Source organism: Mustela erminea, chromosome 14 (assembly GCF_009829155.1).
Source record: "Mustela erminea isolate mMusErm1 chromosome 14, mMusErm1.Pri, whole genome shotgun sequence".
Lineage (NCBI taxonomy): Eukaryota > Metazoa > Chordata > Mammalia > Carnivora > Mustelidae > Mustela > Mustela erminea.
This window is the reverse complement of record NC_045627.1, coordinates 55355438-55380257: the sequence shown is the minus strand read 5'-3', so window position 1 is coordinate 55380257 and position 24820 is coordinate 55355438. Positions and strand designations below refer to the sequence as shown.

Here is a 24820-nt window from a genome sequence, read left to right as displayed (position 1 = left end):
CATATGGAAGTAAACAGACACATTTCTTAGCTCTGTCCACTAGAGATTGCATAGCAGCAGCAAAAAACCAGTAGAAATAGATATAGCTAGTTGCTGCATTTTGGTTTCTAAATGCATTTTCTGCATTCTTCACTAAAAGGAACCAGAGTTCTTAGAGAAATAGCTGATTCCAAGAGTGGTTCAGGAACATTATATGAAGAGCCGGGAACATTTTTTGTGTGAGAAAGAAATGCTAAAAAATAGTGGGACCATGTCAAAAGGACATGGCTTAAAAACAAAGGGACTTATACTAGCAGATTCTGTGACAATATAAGAATTGAAATAATTGTACAACGTTGAGCAAAATAGGAATCCAGGAGTCTATACTAATATAAATGGATAAATGGGGGGAAATAATATGTTTTTCCTTAGAGAATAATATCAATAAATGTAGAAGGATCGTTTCTCAGCCTTTTGGTTATTTTGAAGTGTAATAAATGTAGAAGGAAATGATAGAACTAAGGAATTACTGAGGCACCTGGGTGGCTCAGAGAGTTAAAGTGTCTGCCTTTGGCTCGGGTCGTGGTCCTGGGGTCCTGGGATCGAGCCCGGCATCGGGCTGTCTGCTCAGTGGGGAGCCTGCTTCCTCCTCTCTCTTTCTCTGCCGACTTGTGATCTCTGCCAAATAAATAAATAAATATCTTAAAAAAAAAAAAGAACTGAGGAATCACCATGTGGTTAACACAGTAATGGTGACTTTGGCTAAGTATCAGTGGATACTAGAAAAAACTAATGGATGAAGAATCATATGGTCTCAAAGTATCTCCCTACAAAATATTTAATTATAAAAGGTGAAAAAAATAACTCAAGAGAAAAACGTGGTAGACTCCCTCTTAATCAACCAATCAAAGTTGACCCTATCAGTAATGGTTTAATCAACAGCATGGGCCACCTGTAAGCAATGTCATGTTCGCCTGAGTGGATGCAGTGAGAAAACTCAATATAACAGTGACAATCCAGCCAATGGATAATCTGGGTCTAGTCCCAAGAAAATACCAGGAAAAGCAAAATTGAAGTACATTCTGCAAAGTAGATTATAATCCTCAAAATCCCAAGGTAATTAAAGTCCAGGAAATCGAACTGTTTCAAATTGAGGGAGACTAGAAAGATTGGACATGTGAGTAAACTACATGACCCTTGAAGAATCCTTCTTAAAAGGGCATTATTAGAACAATTGGTGAAACTTGAATTTGGTCTTTAAGTAAAATATATACATGGGTTTTTGTACTGTTCTTTCCTAAAGATTAAAAGGTTTTTTTTTTTTTTGTAATTCAGAGAAAAAAATACAGGGGAGTGAACCTTAACATCATGGCAGCATAAGATATCCCTTGTTATCGCCCTTTCAGCACCTAAAATTCAGCATCTAGCCATGACCAAAAGTACCTTTGTGGGAGCTGTGAGATTGAGCACAATTGTCCAAGGGACCAAGGAGGAGTCTTCCCCACCTGTGTATCATATAATAAGCAGATCCCCATGTGGTCTCTGGAACTGACAGGAACCTGTGAAATGATTCTAACACCTCTTGGCTGCAGTCCAGGAACACCTGGAAAACACTGAAGTGGACAGACACCCACTGAGGAGCGAGCTTTGGTAGAAGGCTGGGTTTCCAGAGAAGAAATCCCAGTACTCCCTTGCACCAACAAAACAAATGAATTTGGACACATTTGTAAGAGGAAATTTCTGGCCTCACCCCTTTCCGCAAGGAAGCGCAACTTAGAGAAAGAGGAGGCTAGGGATCCTTCCCACAGGAGCAAAGGGAGAGGAGCAAGTGAGTACCCAGCTTCCCCAGCTGTGTGGGCTGGGGCTAAAGAAACCCATTTCTCCAGTATCACCCAGAGTAGAGCTCCAAGGCAGGGAGGGAGGAATCTGGAAAGATGGAGATAACCATATCAAAGGACATTAAAGGGATGCAGTTCCTGCTGACAGCATTCTAGACTTCAGCAAGAAGCCCACTCATGAATCATTGGGAATGTGTCACCTGAGATTCCCTCAACTGGTGTGTGGGCAGCACTAATGCCCCAAGTGCCAAACCCACACCTTCCCCCACTTTGCAGCCAGCTTCTTGTGTGGACTTCGAGGGCAGTAGCAAGAGCAAGCTGCATGGATGGGGTATGTGCAGAAAACAAGCCAGTGTCCGCAGGTATGGGAGAAACCACAAACTTAAGCTCTTTTGCCACATTTGGAAAACAAAAGATGTTACTGTCAGCTGAACTGGTAAGTTGTGAGGTCAAAAGGAGATATACAGACTTAAGAATTCTGCTACAAGAGGGAGCAAGATGTGTGGAGCAGATGTGTTCATACAAGAGCAGGGAAAGCACCAGAATAAAAACAGGACAAACAAAAAGTATCTTCCATCTAAAGGCAGCTAGTAGACATTAGAGGAGATGACTGCTGCTTCAAATGCAAACACAGCAAAGCAAACCCCCAAGGAATATGAAGAATCAGGGAAACAACATCACCAAAAGATCATAATAATTCTCCAATACTAAATACAAAGACAAGGAGATATGCAATCCACCAGGTAAAGAATTCAAAATAGCTGTTTTGAGGAAACTCCTTGAACTAGAAGAAAACACAGAAAGACAATTCAAAATCAGGAATCAATACATGAGCAAAATGAGAAATTTAACAAAAATAACAAGAAGGACCAAACAAATTCTGAAGCAGCAGAATTCAGTGAATGAAATCAAGTAATAAAGAACATCGACAGCAGAACTGGTCAGGTGGAAGCTGGAGGACAGACACTTTGAAATAACCCAATCAGAGGAGCACAAAGGGTGAAAAAGGGCAAAGAAAACCTATGTGACCTCTTGGAAACCATGAAAAGAACCAATAACAGAATTGGAATTCAGAAGGAGAAGAGAGGGAGAATGGGACAATAAGCTTATTTAAAGAGAATAATGGCCGAGAACTTCCCATACCTGGGGAAAGACTTGGATATCCAGGTTCATAAAGCTAATCCATTAACCTATTATTTCAATTCCAAATGATCTTCTCCAAGACACATTAAACTGTCAAAATTCAAAGAGAGAGACCCGGCAAGCAGCTAGAGAAAAAAAAAAGTTCAGGCTATCAACAGATATATTCAAAGTCTTGAAAGAACAGTTTCCAGTTAAGAATATTCTGTTGGGCAAAGGTATCCTGCAAAAATGAAGGGGAAGCAAAGAATTTCCTAGACAAAAGCTGAGGGAGTTCATCACTACGGGACTTACCTTTTAAGAAATAGTGAAAGGAGATCTTCAAACTAAAATGAAAAGACACTAAGTAACATGAACACGTGAACATATACAACACACTGGTAAGGTGTTGTAAGCGAGATTCAGAAAACTCTTAATTCTGTAATAGGATGTGGTGTTACTGCTTGACTAATATAAAGGTGAAAGGAAACGAGTATGAAAATAACTCTCACTACTATAATTTGTTAATGAATATACAACGTAAAAAGGTAAATTGTGACATCAAAAACAAAAGAGAATAAAAGTAGAAATTTTTTTTAAAGAAAAAAATTTATTTATTCACCCATTTGACACACACGCAGAGGGAGAGAGCACAAGTAGGGGGATAGCAGAGGGATAGGGAGAAGCAGGCTCTCCACTGAGCAGGAAGCCCGATGTGGGGCTCAATCCCAGAACCTCAGGACTATGACCGGAGCTGAAGGCAGACGCTTAACCCACCGAGCCACCCTGGCATCCCAATAGCACGAATAGTTTTTGGGTTTTTTTGTTTAATTTTATTTCTTTATTTGACAGAGAGAGAGATCACAAGTAGGCAGAGAGGCAGGTGGGGGCCGGGATGGGGGGAGAAACAGGCTCCCTGCTGAGTAGAGAGCCCAATGCAGGGCTCCATCCCAGGGCCCCGAGATCACGAGCTGAAGGTAGAAGCCCAACCCACTGAGCCACCCAGGCATCCCCAGCACAAATAGTTTTAAACGAGATAGCTTGGTTTGGAATCATGGTAAACCAAGACACACATCTGGGGGAATCACCTTGGTTTGTAATTTAAACTACAAAACATTCCATTTTGGGGTCTATTTTAGAATGTTCCAAGAGTTCCAGAATAGGTTCCTTTAGCACATTAATGAAAGGATATAAAGATCAACAAAAAGTTAAATAAATAATAGGTTATTAGAAAGATGGATAATCCTTGATAAATAAATTTGTAAGTACAGTAAAGTGTACAAAATATCACTAAGTGATAAGATGCCAAAATTAGGTTTTGTTTCATTTGGAGATTTTTTTGTTTGTTTGTTTGTTTATTTGGAGTACTAAACCCCACTGTTTCATTTCAACACAGTTAATAGTCCTTGGTTTATGGAGACAATTATGTGAAGATGAAGGTGATTTAGCATCTTTATTGGATGAATTAGCTGAGCTATCTATACTAGGAAAAAGAAGGAAAGAGATGGTTACACAGCAGCCAGTCATTGAGATCTCTGTGTAGGGTTGTTTAATGCAGAAAAGCTTCAATCTTGGCCACTATTGTAATAGGCTAAATATGTAAAAAGACATAAAAACTAGAATTTTAAATTCTTTTTTTTAAAAGAATGTATTTATTTATTTATTTATTTGACAGAGATCACAAGCAGGCAGAGAGGCAGGCAGAGAGAGCGGGGGAAGTGGGCTCTCTGTTGAGCAGAGAGCCTGATGCGGGGCTTGATACCAAGACCCTGAGACCATGACCTGAGCTGAAGGCAGCAGCTTAACCCACTGAGCCACCCAGGCGCCCTCAAAAACTAGAATTTTATTCAAACATTTTCTGCAACTAATGCTAAAATATTTTAAGTTAAATTTTTAAGCAAAATAAGTTTATCTATTTCTTTAAAGATTTTACTTATTTGACAGAGAGAGACACAGTGACAGAGGGAACAACAAGCAGGAGGAGTGGGAGAGGGAGAAGCAGACTTCCCGCTGAGCAGGGAGCAGTATGTGGGGCTTGATCCCAGGACCCTGGGATCATGACTGGAGCCAAAGGCAGAAGCTTAAAACTGAGCCACCCAGGCACCCAGCAAAATGAGTTAAAAGGAAATCTGTGGCATTCCTCTGATAAAGAGAAGATCACTAAGAGTTGGAAAAAAGCTGCTCTTAGAGCTCACCTCCTCTCAACAAGAGCACTACATTCCTAACCCTAAGGCAGCGCATAGAGTCCAAATAAAAGTCTTTGTAAGATCAGACTCCATATTGGCTTAAGACACCTAAAAATCAAACATATGCAGTACAGGCTGCAAATACCAGAGTCTTTGTCCCACAAAGTATAGTAATTACATTAAACGAACAAGCCAGACATTAAGATGTGACTTCCACTGATTTATGCCTGCCCCAAACAGTCTTCATCAGGCAGATCTCATGTGGTTTTAACAGTGGTGACCTCTCAATGGTAGTGATGCAGACCCTCTTTCTGTCCAAGCAAATCTGTTGTTATAATGCAAGTTTTTGTTGATTCACACAAATACTTTGGCAAGGGTATCAGCCCCGGTACTGGTAATACATGCTTTTGATGGAGAGCAAACAACATATGTTGATTTTTCTAATTTCTTCCTATGTACTTGTCGGGGGCAGCTATGTACATAGCAGACAACATGGCGCTTGCGCCTGCGGCTAAACAGAGGACCTGCGCACCACCTGAAAGATGATTGGCTATGCCCAGAACAGGTAGCCGAGGACACTGCGTGCTTTTTATCATGCTATCAGGCTTCCTTTCACATGTACAGTCTGCTGATGGGAGGAGAGGGGATACAAATAGGAGTAAACATCCGGTAAGAGGAGAACAATAAAGATTCGCAAGGTTGTCACTCCGTGTCTCCGGGTTGTTCTTGCTGGCGAGAGCGACATGTACTGTCTAAATTCCACAATCTAATGAAACAGCCATGGCTCCAGACAGCAAATAGATTCTGTTAGGGTCTACTACTAGACTTGTAACAGCATCCAAATGAAAAATCATAGAATGGGCCATTTTACCTATTTTATTGTCAAAAATTTGATGTGTCTATCTTCATTAGCAGTTTTTTTGTAACAGGAAGCGTGGGATGACTTACTACTCTGTAAATGTGTTTATTGGATTGTAAACCAGAATCTATTTGTGATGAAATCATTACCAGTGACTGATATTTCTAAATCATAAATTAACTGTACTTTCAGTGTTGAAAGAGGTCATCATATGAACTGGATCCCAGCTACTGGGTGAACTGATGTCGGGATTATACACACCTTGTCTCTAAGTGAAACTACATGGCAGTTTCTCCCAGATTCCATAAGCTAACAGTGCCATCTGCTGAACAAGATAGTAACTGAATTTTTTTTTTTTTTTAAGACTAGAAAAAGTAAGGAATATAACAGCTCAGTGTAAATTAAGAGAGAACAGGAAATTGAGGGATAGTATTGTAAAATGCAAGAGAACAAGGAATTATTCTTCATCAAAATTTGTCAAAGGTTATTCTTATAGCATGAATGAGAGAAATTGATTATAGGGGTATTTAGGAAGTATTTAAAGATAGTCTATTATAACATAAAATGTGATGGTTTTTCTTTTAACTTAGCAGTGCATATCTCAATGACCTGGGGAATATATAATCTAAATAATTAAGCCCAAGGTGTCCCTTAGGTTGTTGTTTTTTTTTAATTTTATTTATTTATTTGACAGACAGAGATCACAAGTAGGCAGAGAGGCAGGCAGAGAGAGAGAGGTGGAAGCAGGCTCCCCACTGAGCAGAAAGTCCCATGCAGGGCTCAATCCTAGGACCCTGGGATCATGACCTGAGCTGAAGGCAGAGGCTTTAACCCACTGAGCCACCCAGGCGCCCCCCCCCTTAGGTTGTTTTAATGAGAATTTCAGATAAAAGAATAAGACAGACACATGGATTGTCAAAAGAAATTAAAACTAAAAAATTAATTAAAATTAAATCAGATAATTTTGATGACTTCCTATTTAAGTACTATTATCCTAAAAATAGTCACTATAATTTAAAAAATAAAGTATCAAGAGTCAAGATCAACCTAGCAACAAGAAAGCATAAAGAAGTAGAACATATAAAGTGGGTCAAATATGTAAAATGTAATATAGTACTAACAGAACATATACATTAATATTTTATTGATTTTTGATAAATTATATATACATATGTAAGATATATTTGAGAATCCAGTCTTCTGTGCTCATGTCTCCAAGGACTGTGATGCCCAAGCTCTCCTCAGCTGGTGAAATCTCTCATTGAAGAGTAAGCTGGTGGGCCTTCTCTGCATACAAGCTGTGTCCTTTCAGGGCGCCTGGGTGGCTCAGTGGGTTAAAGCCTCTGCCTTCAGCTAAGGTCATGATTCCAGGGTTCTGGGATCAAGCCCTGCATGGGGCTCTCTGCTCAGCAGGGAGCCTGCTTCCCCCTCTCTCTTTGCCTGCCTACTTGTGATCTCTGTCAAATAAATAAATAAACATCTTAAAAAAAAAAAAAAAGCTGCGTCCTTTCTCAAACCTACATGTACCTGATCAGATGCCAGGAGACGTAGCCTATTTCTCTGAGGACCAGAGTGCATTTGGACCTGATGGTGCTCCAGTGGGTAATGGTTGACGATTCAACAACTGAAGTGGCTCATTGACCAACCTCAGATCTTTGAGTTTAAAAATGTGCAAGGTGATATCTCAATGTAGTTTTAATTTGAATCTCCCTGATGGCTAGTGATGATGAACATTTTTTCATGTGTCTGATAGCCATTTGTATGTCTTCGTTGGAGAAGTGTCTGTCCATATCTTCTGCCCATTTTTTGATATGATTGTCTGTTTTGTGTGTGTTGAGTTTGAGGAGTTCATTATAGATCCTGGATATCAACCTTTTGTCTGTACTGTCATTTGCAAATATCTTCTCCCATTCCGTGGGTTGCCTCTTTGTTTTCTTGACTGTTTCCTTTGCTGTGCAGAAGCTTTTGATTTTGATGAAGTCCCAAAAGTTCATCTTCGCGTTTGTTTCCTTTGCCTTTGGAGAGATATCTTGAAAGAAGTTGCTGTGGCTGATATCGAAGAGATTACTGCCTATGTTCTCCTCTAGGATTCTGATGGATTCCTGTCTCACATTGAGGTCTTTTATCCATTTTGAGTTTATCTTTGTGTACAGCGTAAGAGAATGGTCGAGTTTCTTCTTCTACATATAGCTGTAGAAGAATATATATTCTTCTACATATAGCTGCCCAGTTTTCCCAGCACCATTTATTGAAGAGACTGACTTTTTTCCACTGTATATTTTTTCCTGTTTTGTCGAAGATTATTTGACCATAGAGTTGAGGGTCCATATCTGGGCTCTCTACTCTGTTCCACTGGTCTATGTGTTTGTTTTTATGCCAGTACCATGCTGTCTTGGTGATCACAGCTTTGTAGTAAAGCTTGAAATCACTAGCCATTAGGGAGATTCAAATTAAAACTACATTGAGATATCACCTTACACCAGTTAGAATGGCCAAAATTAGCAAGACAGGAAACAACATGTGTTGGAGGGGATGTGGAGAAAGGGGAACCCTCTTACACTGTTGGTGGGAATGTAAGTTGGTGCAGCCTCTTTGGAGAACAGTGTGGAGATTCCTCAAGAAATTTAAAATAGAACTTCCCTATGACCCTGCCATTGCACTCCTGGGTATTTACCCCAAAGATACAGATGTAGTGAAAAGAAGGGCCATCTGTACCCCAATGTTTATAGCAGCAATGGCCACGGTCGCCAAACTGTGGAAAGAACCAAGATGCCCTTCAATGGACGAATGGATAAGGAAGATGTGGTCCATATACACTATGGAGTATTATGCCTCCATCAGAAAGGACGAATACCCAACTTTTGTAGCAACATGGACGGGACTGGAAGAGATTATGCTGAGTGAAATAAATCAAGCAGAGAGAGTCAATTATCATATGGTTTCACTTATTTGTGGAGCATAACAAATAGCATGGAGGACATGGGGAGATAGAGAGGAGAAGGGAGTTGGGGGAAACTAGAAGAGGAGGTGAACCATGAGAGACTATGGACTCTGAAAAACAATCTGAGGGTTTTGAAGGGGCGGGGGGTGGGAGGTCGGGGTACCAGGTGGTGGGTATTATAGAGGGCACGGATTGCATGGAGCACTGGCTGTGGTGCAAAAATAATGAATACTGTTATGCTGAAAATAAAAAATAAATTAAAAAAAAAGAATATAAGAAACAAAAAAAAAATGTGCAAGGTTTGGAGTTCCAGAACCATCTTACTACCGCCCCCAACATGTCCCATATGCCAAAGAACAACATATATGTAGGTTTTCCTCCTTCACTGCTGTAGGAGGCAGGGTGCATGATCAGTTCAAAGTGGACTTTGAATCCATCAGAGATTTGTTTGTTGATTTGCTTTGGTATCATGAAGCATAGTGTTTCTCTTGTGCTCACATTTGGAGCTTGCGGGGCTCAGATGAACTGCTGTGTACAGGGCACCCCAAAACCCTCAGAGAACACCTGTGCAGAGCATTGCTGGGCAACAGCTCCCATTCCATAATGTCTACTAATACGAAACAAGGAGACTGATTGCTTTTGTTCTTCTGTTATTTAAGGAGATGAGCACAGTAAATGCGGTCTCAGGCTTTAGGTGCCTGGGTTTGAAGTCAGCTTGATCATCTACATCTGCTGTGATGTGGAGCACATTACCACTTAGCCAAGCCTCAGTCCCTTGGCTGTAAGATGCAGGTAAAATTTCCAAGATGTGGTGGGTGAAAGAATTAAAGAAGATGTTAAATGAAAAACTGTTAGCACATTGCCCATATGCTGTCAAAATAAAATTAAGCAAAAGTATTTTCCTTTACAAACATCCTATGACCCTATGAGAGGTGACCTGGCAAAACCAAAACCAATATAGTCACCTCCATGTAAGCCTGTCTGTACTCCCTAATCCTCCCAAGGGATCAGAGAGGAGTAAGAGCTCCTGTCCAGGATAAAGTTGGGCCGTCTACTTTGCTTTTGAAAGGAATACAGTTGAACAAAGTTAACCACGTAGAAAAAACTATTATTGCTTATTATTGGCAAATCACTTATGGAATGGCCTGGTTTATTTGCCATTCCAACCTTCTTTTGCAAGGAGAGCTCTTCAAGGGGGGGATCTTAGACTTCATCTAGTCCACATTTTCCTTTTATAAAACAGAGAACAAGTCCAGAAAGGTCAAAAAACTATCTCAAGTTCATTCACTCCTATTTCCCTGCTTTCCTTGTAATAGAATATTATGGGACTAGGAAGCTCAAATGCCCATGCTTGCTTTTCACCCAGGATTTCCTACAGGCCAGGACTCCAAGACCCCACGACCCCTTCCTCAGGTAGGACATGCTGGGCTTTCAGAGGGAAGGAGTTGAGCAGTGGGAGGGGTGGGGAAACTCAGCACAGTAAACCCTGACCAGAGAATATGGCTTCCTAGCATATTCTTTTGTCTTCACCCCAGTCTGCTGGTTCAGCACTGGGAAAGGCTGCAGCTAGCGAGTGGGAGTACTCATGGTGTTCTTGGTAGTATTTGAGGGCAGGCCCAGCCTATGGAGCACATTAGTGGACTCCTTCCTGCAGGTGTCCATTCCCTACTGTGGCCCCGCCCAGGCTGCTGGAATGTGCTCTGGGTGGTGTGGGGGTGTCCCTCCTATATGTCTATAATCTTTACCAGAGCTCCATCCCCCAGAACTGAAATGAGAGCCTAATAGCAAAAGCACTTTTAACCTGCCTCTCAAAAATCTGAGTTATCTGTAACAAAATCCTGCTCTACAACCATTAGCTCCCTGATCCCAGGAGGGCAGCTCCTATTGCCTGCAGCTGCCAACTTGGTGGCCGCAGATGCGGAAGGCAGAGCCCAACCTGTGCGGAGCATGTGGTGTTTGCACTTGCAATGTTTTTTTTCTTTAGTTGGCACTTCTGACTATCACTTTCTGCTGTATTTGTCCCAGGTCGAGGATTGGATTCCTTCTCACCCCTTCAGGTTAGACCATGGGGAATAAGATCTGAACTGCAGATCTGCGGGGTCCTTTGGGGGTGTTCTGTGATGGCTCTTCCCACATGGAGAGGGGAACACACAGAGCAAAGTGGAGGCAGAATGAGTCACCAGATTCTGGGATGCAAAGGCAAACTTGACCCAAGCAGCTCTTCTGCCAACAAGGCATTAGATTGAAACTTGACTGCCCTTGCCTCAGCTGCTAATTTGTCCAGTCTTCCCTGCTGTTCTTAGGACCCAAAGCCTTACCCCAGCAAGTCCACTCCTCTGTGGTATTGTCTCCCTGGCACAGAGAGCACCTTTGCCACTCACTCCAGCTCCCTCACTGACTCAGTCCAGCATCTCGGCACTGCCTAAGTCTAAGTGGCTGTCCTGGGTATAAATAGAAACAAAGCACTAAATCAAGGTGACAGATTATTAAGTTTTCCTTGGACTTGGACCTTTTATCACAGAAAGATAGTTTTTTAATTAGATTTTCTGGGGCCCTCATTATAGCCACCAGCACAATGAGATCAACATAAGGTTGGCTCAAATTTCCATCAACTGTGGAAGTGAAAGCACACCCTGAGATTTTTGTGAATTCTCGGGGGACTAATGTGCTCACGATCATGTGTGAGAAATGTTCCTCTGGCAAGCTCCCTGCACATGCGAGGTTGGAAGGCCACTGGCTCCCACTGCCCCTACACTTGGGGGAGTCCAGCCTCTGCATGGTCAGAACCCACTGTGTGGCCCAGAGGGAGTGCTGAGACCTGGGCAGGCCCTGGGCAGAGACACCGGCCTGGGCTTGAGAATATCCAAATCCCCCCGTGTGGGATAACTTCGGAAGGTATAGTCATATTCTGAGGTAGTAGGGATTAGGACTTCCATATATGAATTTTAGAGGGACACAATTCAGCCCATATCAGGGCTATAGGCCCCAGCTTTGGAACAAGCTTATTAATGGTTTCTAAGGATCTAAGTACAAAGTTGGAGATAAATAAAGATTCCCAAATGGAAAGCAGACAGGCTTGAACACTTTAAAATTCTGTAGATGGGGATGCCTGGTGCCTGGGTGGGTTAATCCTCTGCCTTGGGCTCAGGTCATGATCTCAGGGTCCTGGGATGGAGCCCCACATCGGGCTCTCTGCTCAGCGGGAAGCCTGCCTCCCCCTCCGCCTGCCTCTCTGTCTACCTGTGCTCTCTCTGTCAAATAAAGAAATAAAATCTTTAAAATTCTGTACATAACCTTCAGGCTGTTTGCCTGGGTTAGGAAGGGCTGGAACTGGCTGACACAGAGAATACTTAAAAAAAATCAAGGGCGCCTGGGTGGCTCAGTGGGTTAAGCCGCTGCCTTCGGCTCAGGTCATGATCTCAGGGTCCTGGGATTGAGTCCTGCATCAGGCTCTCTGCTCAGCAGGGAGCCTGCTTCCCTCTCTCTCTCTCTGCCTGCCTTTCTGCCTACTTATGATCTCTGTCAAATAAATAAATAAATAAATATTTAAAAAAAAAAAGGTAATATCAAGAACATCATCAAGGCCTGGATACTATTCACACGAGAAAGGCCCTTGAGGTGATGGGTGCATATGTGGCCAGGAGGGGGCACTGTCCCCTGCTCCCCCAGACCAGAAAGTATATAGGTATAGTGGGCCCGAGAACAGCAGAGGCTCTCCCAAAGCGACCTGCTGTTAAGTCAATGGCTGAACTCTAAGGCACATTTCAAGGCCAGAGTGGTGACGGACCCTTCCTGGGGGCTGCTGCTGGGGGCCAGGTGCTCTCCCTTCAGGAGCCAAGCAGGGACCTCTGGGCAGAAGCTCCCACACAGGTCTGTCTGGGCAGTCTCTAGATGCTGTAGGACAAGGAGGGCACTGTGGTCACAGTTCTGCCTGGCCCTCTCTGAAGTCTGCCGTTGCCAATAGTGGTGGCATCACCCGTCCCTGGAGCTCCCACTCAGGGGGAGAAGAGACTCAGGACTCTGAGGGAAATGGCTCTACAACTTAAGGACATCAGAGTTGAATGGTCCTAGGCCATAGCCATTTTATCCTCTTGTGCTCTAAACAAGAAAAGTGAGACCTAGAGAGGGAAAAAGATCTGCCCAGACCCCGTGAATCAGGCTTTCCAGACTGCTCCAGCCCTGGTGCGGAGACCATGCTGGGGGCCGAAGAAATGCCTCCTTGCTGATGAAGTGGGTTTGGATGGACACACAGGATGTGGTAAGGGATGAGATCAGAGAATGAGCCATGGTGGCTTGAGAGGTAAGAGATCTGATCAGTGAGGGGATGCTTCTTCCAGAACTCTCTACGTCAACCACAAATCTTTGCACATGTCAGGGATCACCCTGGGCTCTTCTCTTTTACTGACATTACATCTAATGATTTCAGGAGACACGTCTTGAAAAGAGAAAAGAATTAGATTTCCAAAGTTAGTCATAATTATTATATACGTAATGTGTTCCGTATAATGGAGTGTATCTAAGATCTGATATGCTCAGAAACGGCCCTTGTGCCAGGTGGTACAATTCTGACTTTCCAGCTGGTCCAGGCCACCTCTCCATCTTCCTGTTGCTTTTCAACATTATGGACAAACCTCTAGGGCCAGCAAGACTCGGATTCTGTTTCCACAGAATGCTGGGTCTTCTTCTAACTATGGAAAATAACAACAGGAATGCCATATTCTTATACATTTTTGGTCTATATAATTTTAAAAACCATACTTATAAGGTTGAAGGTAAAAGAAGGTAAAGAAGGGGGGGTGTGCCTGGGTGGCTCAGTAGGTTAAAGCCTCTGCCTTCGGCTCGGGTCATGGTCTCAGGGTCCTGGGATCAAGCCCCGCATCGGGCTCTCTGCTCCGTGGGAAGCCTGCTTCTCCCTATCCCATTCCCCCTGCCTGTGTTCCCTCTCTCGCTGTATCTCTATCAAATAAATGAATAAAATTTAAAAAAAAAAAAGAAAGAAAGAAAGAAAGAAAGAAAGAAGAAGTTAAGACTGTGAATGGGTATGCTGGGAGCAAAGAGAATCTAAAAGAGAATAGAAGAGGAACTGGAGACTATTCCTTTGTGAAATTTTGCTACAAAGAGGCACAGAGAAAAGGTGTAGTATCTGTTACAGGAAATGGGCCAAGGGAGTTTGTTATGAAGATGGGAGAAATAACTACATATTGTACGGTGATGGGAACAGTCCAGTAAAAACTGATGATTGCGGGGGCGGGAGGGAGGGCCTGGTTGACTCCTGGGTGGCTCAGTGGGTTAAAGCTCCTGCCTTTGGCTTGGGTCATGATCCCAGGGTCCTGGGATCGAGCCCCACATCAGGGTCTCTGCTCCGCGGGGAACCTGCTTCCTCCTCTCTCTCTGCCTGCCTCTCTGCCTACTTGTGATCTCTGTCTGAAAAAAAAAAAAACAACCCAAAAAACTGATGATGTTGGGGGAGAGAATAGACTGGGAGGAGTGACACCCTGGAGATGATGGGATCTTGCACTCAAGAACAGGATTCCTTTAGGTGGACATAGCAGTAGTTCACCTGCAGTAACAGGCAGGCAGCAGACGGGGGCATGAGTGGATGTGGTGGTGAAAGTCTGACATGGTAGGAGTCTCCAGTTCCATTTTTTTGGTGAAATCAGAAGCAAGGAAGGGAGAGGTGGTGGGAAGGACTGAAGAGAGAAGAGGAGATGTGAAATACTCACTTGGAAGAATGGCACAATTGAGGCAAAGTTAGCATTACTGAGCTGAGGGTGGTCAGTATGGTTCTGGGTTTTCCCCCAGCCATTCGTTGTAGTGTGCAGTAGATGCAGAATTGGGTTTACCCAGGGCTCTTATTTTACCAAGCAGATATGATGAGGTGACAGAGAGGTGAGGCAATATACAAGAGACTGACAATGATTGCCCATGGAGTTTAAGTTAATTTACTAGGGAAGGAAAAGTCATCAAGGGAGGAAGGTAATAAGATCTGGGTCGGAGATACTGGCTGGATTACAGTTGGCTTCAGGGCTGGATTACAGTTGGCTTCAGGGCATTAGAGGGAGTAACCTGGTAAGATAGGAGGCGGCAGTCAGTGTGGGATGCTTTGGGGACTGCAACGCTTGGACCTGACAAGGTCTAGGGTCTGATCACAGGCAGAGTGAGGGGCTGATTTTAAGACAGGACAAGAGTGCAAGAGAATGTTGGGATTATCTACCAGTATACTGAAAGCTCCAAGAAGTGAGAGGGATACTGTTGGAGGGAGTTAAATAATTACACACTCTTGACAGATGAGAGAAGTGTGTGCCCTGTAGGATAGCCCTCCCTAGCACCGCAGAGTAAATACCTGTGGGATATTGAGGGACAGAATGAGCTCACGGGGAAAAGCATGAAGCATGAAGGAGTAAGCCTAGGTTCGTGGGGGTAGAACTGAGTCTCAGGAGCACTGGTGAGATCATACTGAAAAGAAAACCTCCCAGACAAGAGGGAGACATACACTCTGAAAATGTACCCAGCTTTGTAGCCACGAGGACATCCCAGCTCACCTGAGATGGGGGTTAGATAAACTTCAAGGCAGGCCCTCAGGTGGGAATGGGTAGGGCCCTGGCAAGGTAAACCTGTGTCGGAAGAAACTGCAGGAGGCTGCGTTCTTCCAAGGAAAACCCCCTTCCCAGGACCAGAGAACGTGCTGAGTCAGTTTGTCCCTGCCTTCAGTCTTGGTGCGGGCAAAAGAGGGAATACAGCACTAAAGAGGTCCGAGAATGTCCAGCTCTTTGAGGATGAGCAGGCAGATGAGCCAGACAGACTTCCGACCATCGGATATTCCAAAAGGCCATGGAGGAACCCGATGCCAGCGGCATTCGGAGGGGACGGACGGGAGCCATGACTCCGGTTGACCGAGACTAAATATGTTACTTCGTCTTTCATCCTACACCAAGGAACGGGCTCCAGGCCGCACTGTCGCCACGGCCTCCGGGGGAACTGGGATGTGCTCCGCGAAAGGACTCGGAGTTCCAAGGCAAGGTTGACAGGGCCACCGCCGGCCCATCGGCCTGGAAGGGGCGGGGCGGCGCGCGGCCCTCAGGTTGGATCGCTTTGCGCAGTCGTCGCCTGGGCCCGTCCTCAACCAATCAGGAGCCTCCTTCTGGCTTTCCCGCGAGTCGTCCCGGTCTCTTTCTTCGGCCTCCTTGTTTCCTGCCGGACTTTGGAGTCCGCGCGTAGGGTGCACTTCCGTTTCCGGCGCTGTCCATGCGGGCCTGAGAAGTAGCAGTTGTGAACCCGGTAACGGCCGCGATAGGGGAGGCGGTGGCGGTGGGGTCCCGGGGACTGGGGCTCTGAGAGTTTTGCGAATCGTGCTTGGCAAGGTCGGCCAGGACAGTCTTTGCCCCTGAAGAGCGCGTCAGGCGCTGGCCCAGTCGCACACAGTACCTGCCGGAGTCTTGCTCCGAGGTCATTGGGAGCGGCTGAATGAATTCGTGCCGAGAGCCCAAGCGGGGTGGGGAGGTGGCAGGGAGAAGAGAGAGGTCGTGTCTTGGCGGGATAATCCTAGCAGGTGACTCAAACCTGGGCCAGATCTATTGATTCCAAGTTGTGCTTTTCCCATCCCTCTCCCCGCCCCCAAAGAGGGAGAAAAGTGTCAGTACAAGTTTGGAATCAAAATGTAGAAGGGAAGAAAAATAAGGTCCTGAAATCACATAGCTGTTTAGTTTCAAAGCGGTTCCTAGAACGCGGCTCTCCGAACTCCTGGCTGCTGTTTCATGACATTATGCTGGTATATGTGGGCTTCCTATTTGCGCTGGTGTGCCTCTGACCGATCGAAGTGCAGCCTTCTCCTGTGGTCCCTTTACTGCATGGCATGAAAGATACTCTTTGGATTTCCCTCGCGGCCAGATCACAGCTGTTGTCCTCTCTTGGCAAAATGCCTAGTACCTCATAGGCAGACACAAATATTTATATAACTAAAGTTAATTTAGTACCTTGAGTGAAGTGACCTTTTTCTTTTCTCTTTTCTTAGTTTCTTTCTTTTTTTTTTTTAATTAGCCAAGTACTCAGATGGTATGCAGCCTGGTTTCCCAAGAAAGCTCACTAATTCAGTGGTTCTCATGTATGGGCCATGACCTCCTGGGACACTTATAAATCTTTGTTAGGTTTCTGCAGATCCATGTCATTGATCTCCAGGCATTGTTCACAACCAACCATATCTCACACATTTAGAAGTTACTGTTTTTTTAAAAATGCATATAAGTGGTTATTATAATTTAAAAGTTTTATAGAATCCACAGGTACTAAAAGTAACACATGCTATCATGTGGGAGGATTATTAAAATGCTTTAATCTGTTAAAATGTCTTAAAGATGGTTTAAGTTTGGAAACCACTTCATTAGTCTAATTGATATTTTGGGCTGAGCAGTCCTGTATGGTAACTACTTGTCACATGTGGCTATTTAAATTTAGAATGGAATTAATTAAAATTATATTCAATTTCAGTTTCTCAGTTTCACTGAGTACATTTTAAGTTATCAGAAGCCACATGTGGTAAGTGGCCACTGTGTTGAAAAGTATAGGTATAGAGTATTTTCATTATTACAGAAATAGTGCTGATATAGACACTTAAGATGAATAAAAAGTAACTTAAGCAGAAGTAACTAACAAATCTAATTTATAACATAACAGAAATGAAATTGGGAATAGTATTAAGCAGCTTCTATCCTTGTTGCAGGAATACGTTATCTCTTCGTAAAGAAAGAAATGAAATTTACTCTTTTTCCTTGGGTGTTTTCTGGATTGTAAAATGCTTCCCACATCCCTGCCTCACCAATGTAGGTTAGAGTTACTTGTGAGTTGGTAAAAAGCCACTATGGAGACTAAGGACCAGAAGAAACACAGAAAGAAAAACAGTGGGCCCAAAGCTGAGAAGAAAAAGAAACGACATCTGCAGGATCTCCAGCTTGGAGACGAGGAAGATGCCCGGAAAAGAAATCCCAAAGCTTTTGCAGTCCAGTCTGCTGTGCGGATGGCTCGATCCTTTCACAGGTATGTTTAGCTGGAGTCTAGTTGTTCATTCCATTTATTCTTTTTAAACAGTAGGAACCTCCCCAGATGATGTTTGGATTCATGAGTCTTTAGCAGCTTTGAAGGACATGCTGTATTCCTTTTACTAAAATGTGACCAGGGCGCCTAGGTGTGACTCAGTTGATTAAGGATCCAACACTTGATCTCTGCTCAGGTCTTGATCTCAGGGTCGTGAGTTCAAGCTCTGCATTGGATCCGTGCTAGGCATGGACCCTACATTAAAAAAAATTAAAAAACAGATAAAATGAGAGCAAGTAGTCTTTCTGTGGAAGCTGCCTTGTCTCCATTATCAGCCCACCGATTAGCTTTTTTTGTCCAAGAGAAAAAAGCTTTAGAGTTTTTCTTTATAGAATTTCTCTGTGGGACTGGTAGGTGGCTCTGTCAGTTAAGCATCTGACTCTTGATGTAAATTCAAGCCTGGCATAGGACCCCACACTGTGCATGGAGCCTACTAGAAAGAAAGAAAGAATTTGTAAAATTTCAACAGTTTCTGTGGTAATAGGTGTGCTTGTATTTTTTTTCTGGATATGTTTCATGTAATATGTAATAATAGCTTTATTTAATGAGTTCTTATTATATGTCAGGCAGTGTACTTTAAACATTATTGAATTAAATTCTATTAAGAGAGCCAAATTTAACTCCAGAGCTCCTGCTGTTATTCATTATGATACACTGCCTGCACGTTTATCTTTTTTTTTTAAACTATTACAGTCAGGTAATAAAGCAATCAGATTTAAGCTGTGTAGAGTTTTTAATACTCTGTACTGTTGAAGTCAGTCTGTTACATGTTTACTAAAGGGGTTATTTGGATTGGGTCTAGAAGTTATCAAGTTAATTGTGTCCATACTGTCTCTTCTGCTGTCTTTAAAATCTTTCCTTGTAAGAATGATGCCTTTTATATTTTGAAAATGGATTTAGTTTTTCTTTCTTTTTACAAATAGGACTCAGGATTTGAAGACAAAAAAGCATCACATTCCGGTGGTTGATCGAACTCCATTAGAGCCCCCACCAATAGTGGTAGTAGTGATGGGGCCTCCAAAAGTTGGAAAGAGCACTTTGATCCAGTGCCTCATTCGGAACTTCACCAGGCAGAAGCTGACAGAGATCAGAGGCCCTGTAACGATCGTGTCAGGTAGGAGTGTGCTACCCCAGGCTGATAGGGCATATGTCATCTGAGGGACAGGCATGTCTTTGCTGAACATTTTCTTGTCTGGTAAATATTAAAGTAATGCTCTCGCTTCTTGTTACCTCTCTTATAATACTAAATTGGCTATAGCTTCAAAAAAGGATAGATTCCCCAATGTAATAATGATATAGATGTATACCTTATTCTGACTGCTATCTGGATTTGCCAAGTGTGTTCCTCTGAAGTTTGGCAGGGCTGGGCAGCCTGGGTTGTTCATGGTGACCACCTTCATTTAATAGGTAGTAAGTATCTGCTGTGTGTCAGGCATGCCTTCTTGACCTCATGAAGCCACATTGTTAGGGAAGTAAGGGAGCTTTCTTTTTCTATGAGAATTTGTCTGGTCTAGAAGTTGGTGACCTTTCTGTTTGCGGGAAGGTGAAACAAATCCCCAAAATGGCAATGGAAGAATCTGAAATTTCTTTCCTTTTTTAAAAAGATTTTATTTTTAAGTAATCTCTCCACCCAACATGGGGCTTGAACTCACAACCACAAGATCAAGAGTTTCATGCTCTATTGACCGAGCCCCTAAAATTTTTCTTTTTTTTTTTTTAATTAACATAGAATATATTATTTGCTTCAGGGGTATAGGTCTGTGAATCATCAGTCTTACACAGTTCGCAGCACTCACCATAGCACATACCATCCCCAATGTCCATATCCCAGTGAAATTTCTGATTATAGCAATAATATAGTTGGATGGAGGCTTTTCTTTTCTTTTCTTTTAAGATTTATTTACTTATTTTAGAGAGAGAGTATGCAAGCGCAAGTGGAGGCAGGGGTAGAGAGAGAGAATCAGCTAGATTCCCCACTGAGTGTGGAATCTGGAGCCCAATGCAAGGCTCGATCCCAAGACCCCGAGATCATGACCTGAGCCAAAACCAGGAGCGAGGTGCTTAACCAACTGAGCCACCCAGGTGCTCCAAGCCTTTTTTTTTTTTTTTTTTTTAAATCTAAAAGGCATTCCTGTCATTTTGACAGATTTCTTTTTAATTTTTTTTTTTTTTTTTTTTTTTAATAGACTCTTACCCCATTGTGGGGCTTGAACTCCTGACTTGGAGATCAAAAGTCACATGCTCCACTGACTGAGATAGCCAGGGACCCCTTTGTTTGTTTGTTTGTTTATTTATAGTAAACTCCACCCCTAACGTGGGGCTTGAACTCGCCACTCTAAGATCAAGAGTCTCAGACTGATTCCTTGTACCTTAAGTTAGAAATAATGATTGTTCGATGAAAATTCTCTTACATTAAGTTAGAGGATGATTTTAGCTTAATGGAAACTTGGGAAACTTTGTAAAAGATAGAAGTGTTGGCCTACTGCTGAATGGCAGGATCATGGTCATAATGAATGTGCTTCTGTGCTCTTTCCAGTCAGAATTTTACCTGTTTAAGCACTTAATTCATGTGTATAGACTTTCAATATTATTTTAAAATTAGGGAACATAGCAAGAAAACTTTACTGGATAGAATTTAAAATGGTAATTAGAATAAATGGATACATTATTTCAGGATTTTTTAAAAGTAAAATTGGGGGGGCGGTTCCTGGGTGGTACAGTCAGTTAAGCATCCCAGCTCTTGATTTAGACTCTGGTCATGATCTCAGGGTTGTGAGATCAGGCCCCATGTGGCGCTCCGCTTGAGATTCCCTCTTTCCCTCTCCCTCTGCTCCTCCACCTACTAACATGCTTGCTCTCTAAAATAAAATCTTTAAAGAAAAATAAAATTTTTGTCTTTTCACTGCCAGGTAAAAAGCGCAGACTCACCATTATTGAATGTGGGTGTGACATTAATATGATGATTGATCTGGCTAAAGTGGCGGATTTGGTAAGTCAGTGGGGGCAGTGTGAATTTCCCATGAGGACCTAACAGCAGTGTGGTCAATTATTTATCTCATGCTGAAGGAAAGAAAGGCTTATTATTAAAGGGATGGTGAATATAATCAGGGATACCATCAATGTGTTTGAACTGATGATAATAATATGGTTATAATATATAATTATATAATATTGTGATAATTGTTGAGTAATATATAATAAAAATGGAATATGCACAATGAAATGTAGTCTCAAACCTAAAAGCAAATTACAGAAAAAAACCTTTAGCAAACATAGTTAATTAAGATATACATACAGATATACAAACACGTAAATATATAAGTAGTAAGACGATTTCTTGAACCCTTACTAGGCAATGTGCTAACAACTTTCTAGAAATTTAGTTCATCAAATCCCCCAGTATGCCTTAGAGGTAGTAGGTATTATCTCCAGTTTACAAAGGATGAAACTGAGGCCCTAGAAGTTAAGTAGTTTGTCTGAGGATGAGAACTTGGCTCTTGGTGGTGTCAGAAACTCCAGTTCTTAATGATTATGACAAAATAAGTACATGAATTGCTTTTGAGAAATTGTCAGAGTTTATAATAGAAAATCTAGACAGTGCATAGTGTATGAAAATTGTGCAACTTTGATTACATTTAATGGTAATGTTCATTAATCACATTTTATTTAATTATTTTTTATTTATTACATTTTAAATTAACAAAAATCTAAGAAAAAAATAAAGCCGTATTGTTTAGGAAGAGTGGGGTAACGGAGGCTGTTTTTTGGTTGGTTTTTTGGTTCAACAATTTCTGGAAAGCTCTTTGGTGACATGAGCTACAGATTTTATCCTTTGGCCCAGGAAGTGTCCTAAAATATAAAATAAAAAGTAATTTAATGTAGATATTACGGCTGTGCCATTCTAATGTCAGAAAACTCAATGCCATTCAAATTTTGAACATGTAATGCTACTATTAATAAAAAATGTGTCATTGTCAACATAAACCATATAAACTAATGTTTTTGAAATGATTTAAATAATTTAGCATATGAGTAATTGGTTTCTTTTTTATGTAAAATATACCACATTTTAAATTTTAAAGATTTTATCCAAGTTCATAATTTTAAAAGCATAGATATATTAAGAAAGATTTTTTTTTTTTTTTAAGATTTTATTTATTGTTTGACAGAGAGAGATAACAAGACAGGGAACACAAGCAGGAGGAGTTGGAAAAGGAGAAGCAGGTCTCCCACTGAGCAGGGAGCCTAACTTGGGGCTCGATCCCAGGACCCTGGGCTCATGACCTGAGTCAAAGGCAGACGCTCAACAACCAAGCCACTCAGGCGCCCCAAGAAAGATGTCTTTCATCTACATCTTTTTAAGACTTAAAAAGGAACTCATGTGGGATGCGTGGGTGGCTCGGTCATTGAGCGTCTGCCTTTGGCTCGGTTCTTGAGCCCAGGGTCCTGGGATTGAGCCCCACATGAGCTCCTTGCTCAGCAGGAAACCTGCTGCTTCTTCTCCCACTCCCTCTGCTTGTGTTTCTCTCTTGCTGTCTCTCTGTCACATAAATAAATAAAATCTTAAAAAAAAGGAACCCATGCATTTGGTAAAATAATGAAACTGTATCACAGAATACAATGCATGTTTTCTCTTCTCTGCTCTGACCACATCTCTCAATTTCCCTGAAAGCAATATCCTAGATTTGTATATAAATATACATGCTACCCTTTTAAAGCATATGCTATTTATTATACATGTTCTGTACTTTGCTTTCTTTTTCACTCAGTATGTCTTAAAAATATATAAGTACTATAGCTCAACCTCATTCTTTTAAAGCATTATGTTGCATGTACATTAATTTTTAAACTTTCTTTAAAATGTTGATTGTTCTGCCTTGGGTTGTCGTAAAGCCTAAGTCACAGCAGAGGCATGTACATACATGGATTTGTGTCTGTGTGTACGTGTGTGCTTTGAAGGAATAATGCAGTCTTCATTTATCTTTAGTTGACAAGATTGTCAGCTAAGGGGCTGTTGCTACCTATTCCTCTCTTCCCACAACGAATTGCTTGCCCCTTGGCATTTTGGGTGTCAGATGGGATATTGGGCTATTCCACTGCCAGCCTGCTCACCTTCAGCCTGTTCAGTGGCGTGGAAGAACTCTGTGTACCAGCTTGGCCTGTGGTCTGCAGTGGCAGCTGTGCTTTCTTGGAAGGCTCAGTGGCCCACTTTCATGTATTTTTATGGTTTAGGATTATGAATAATGAATATTCCTTAATTTAACCAAAGATAAGTGTTTCTGGTTCTGTGTGTGTGTGTGTGTGTGTGTGTGTGTGTGTGTGTGTGTGAATTAGCTACAGAAAGATGGGAGCAGAGATGTCTTTAATATCTTAAAACTAGACATATCCAGGAATCAATTCTGAAATTATTTTGCATGTTTAAAGAGTCAGATCTTAAAAATTGGTCTTATATGCTTATATTTTCTTAGATTAGCATTTGTAACTACTATTTTTTGGCTCAATTCTAAAGTGGTAGCTTTTTAATTTTTTTAAGTTTCTGAGCAATTGCATGTTACAAATTAACAAATAAGATAGCACTTACTATATACCTCCCAGCAAAATTTTTTTTCCCTGTGAGATGACTGAAACAAAAATACTTGGTTTTCTTACGTTTTTGGTACTTTTCATTGATTACCACTTCATCCCATTTTTTGGATGTCAGAGATCTATTACTTCGTTTCTTGTTAGAGACCTGTTACTTGGCCTAAAAATACTTATAAATAAATTTTTATTTCTTGAAGTGAGCACCTTCCAGGTGAGGGCCAAATTAGACCCAGCTTTTTCTGAGTTATTTCTAAACATCCAGTTTCTTGAAGTGGAAACTTATATTGTGGTGGATTTTGTCTCATGGCCTTTTAGAGAAAGTGAAAGGGTGGTATTTTCTCTGTCATGATGATCCCTAAATAATCATTTGATTTAGTCCAGAATAGGAGTTGGCAAACTTTTCCGGTAAAGGGCAAGATGGTAAATTATCTTAAGCTTTGTGGGTCATAGTTTCTCTTGCAGCTGCTTAACTTTGTCATTGTAGTGCAAACACAGGTGTATGCCATAAATAAATTAATATGGCTGTGTTCTAGTAAAACTTTAGTTATAAAACAGGTCATGGGTCAGCTTTGGCTCAAGGACCATAGTTCGCTTATGGTCTATTTTGAGTAGTTTCCTTGAATAATTGTGTTTTTTGTTTTAGGTTCTGATGCTTATAGATGCCAGCTTTGGGTTTGAAATGGAAACATTTGAATTTCTAAACATCTGTCAAGTACATGGCTTTCCCAAAATTATGGGTGTTCTCACTCACTTAGATTCCTTCAAGTATAATAAACAACTGAAAAAGACAAAGAAGCGATTAAAACACAGGTTCTGGACAGAAGTCTACCCGGTAGGAAGAGAATTAATTATTGAATACTAACACTATAATTAAAAAAAAAAGGTTGAGTAGGATAGATTAATAAGCATTCCTTCAGGATTCACCTTTGGAGTTTCTTTTATATATCTGTTCATTGTCCCTGGAATATTTCCTTAAAATAGTCTATACTTCAGTGTGTCTCATTGTCTCTGTAGTCCCCCAGCACCAGGCAGTACCTGGCTCTAAGTGTTTTAGATTTGGGATTATTTAATAGGGTTTGTTCGAAGTTTCTGCTAGTTATAGGACCAGGGACTATAGTGCACACATACTGACACTCCACTGTCCCCTGCATACTGCTGTGGCCCACTGGTCATAGAGTTTTTTCCTCTGCCCAGGAGCCTCTCTGTCCTCTCTGTGCAGTACTCTAGA

At 41.9% G+C, this 24820-nt stretch overlaps 1 protein-coding gene across 4 annotated transcripts in view; it reads left to right on the top strand.

Annotated features, from left to right (window-relative positions):
* The first annotated feature begins 9581 nt into the window (after window positions 1-9581).
* Window positions 9582-24820, top strand: part of BMS1 (BMS1 ribosome biogenesis factor) — a 50927-nt gene continuing 35688 nt past the window's right edge. Inside the window, exons 1-6 of one of the 4 annotated variants that reach the window (XM_032314069.1) lie at window positions 9582-9714; window positions 10239-10335; window positions 17743-17952; window positions 18933-19123; window positions 20919-20998; window positions 24236-24424. In XM_032314069.1, coding sequence (XP_032169960.1) covers window positions 17777-17952; window positions 18933-19123; window positions 20919-20998; window positions 24236-24424 — 636 coding nt within the window. In that variant the 5' untranslated portion in view covers window positions 9582-9714; window positions 10239-10335; window positions 17743-17776. Of the gene's footprint in view, window positions 9715-10238; window positions 10336-16089; window positions 16201-17638; window positions 17953-18932; window positions 19124-20918; window positions 20999-24235; window positions 24425-24820 lie in introns of those variants that run through there. The other 3 variants (XM_032314070.1, XM_032314068.1, XM_032314067.1) reach the window with 3 other exon arrangements.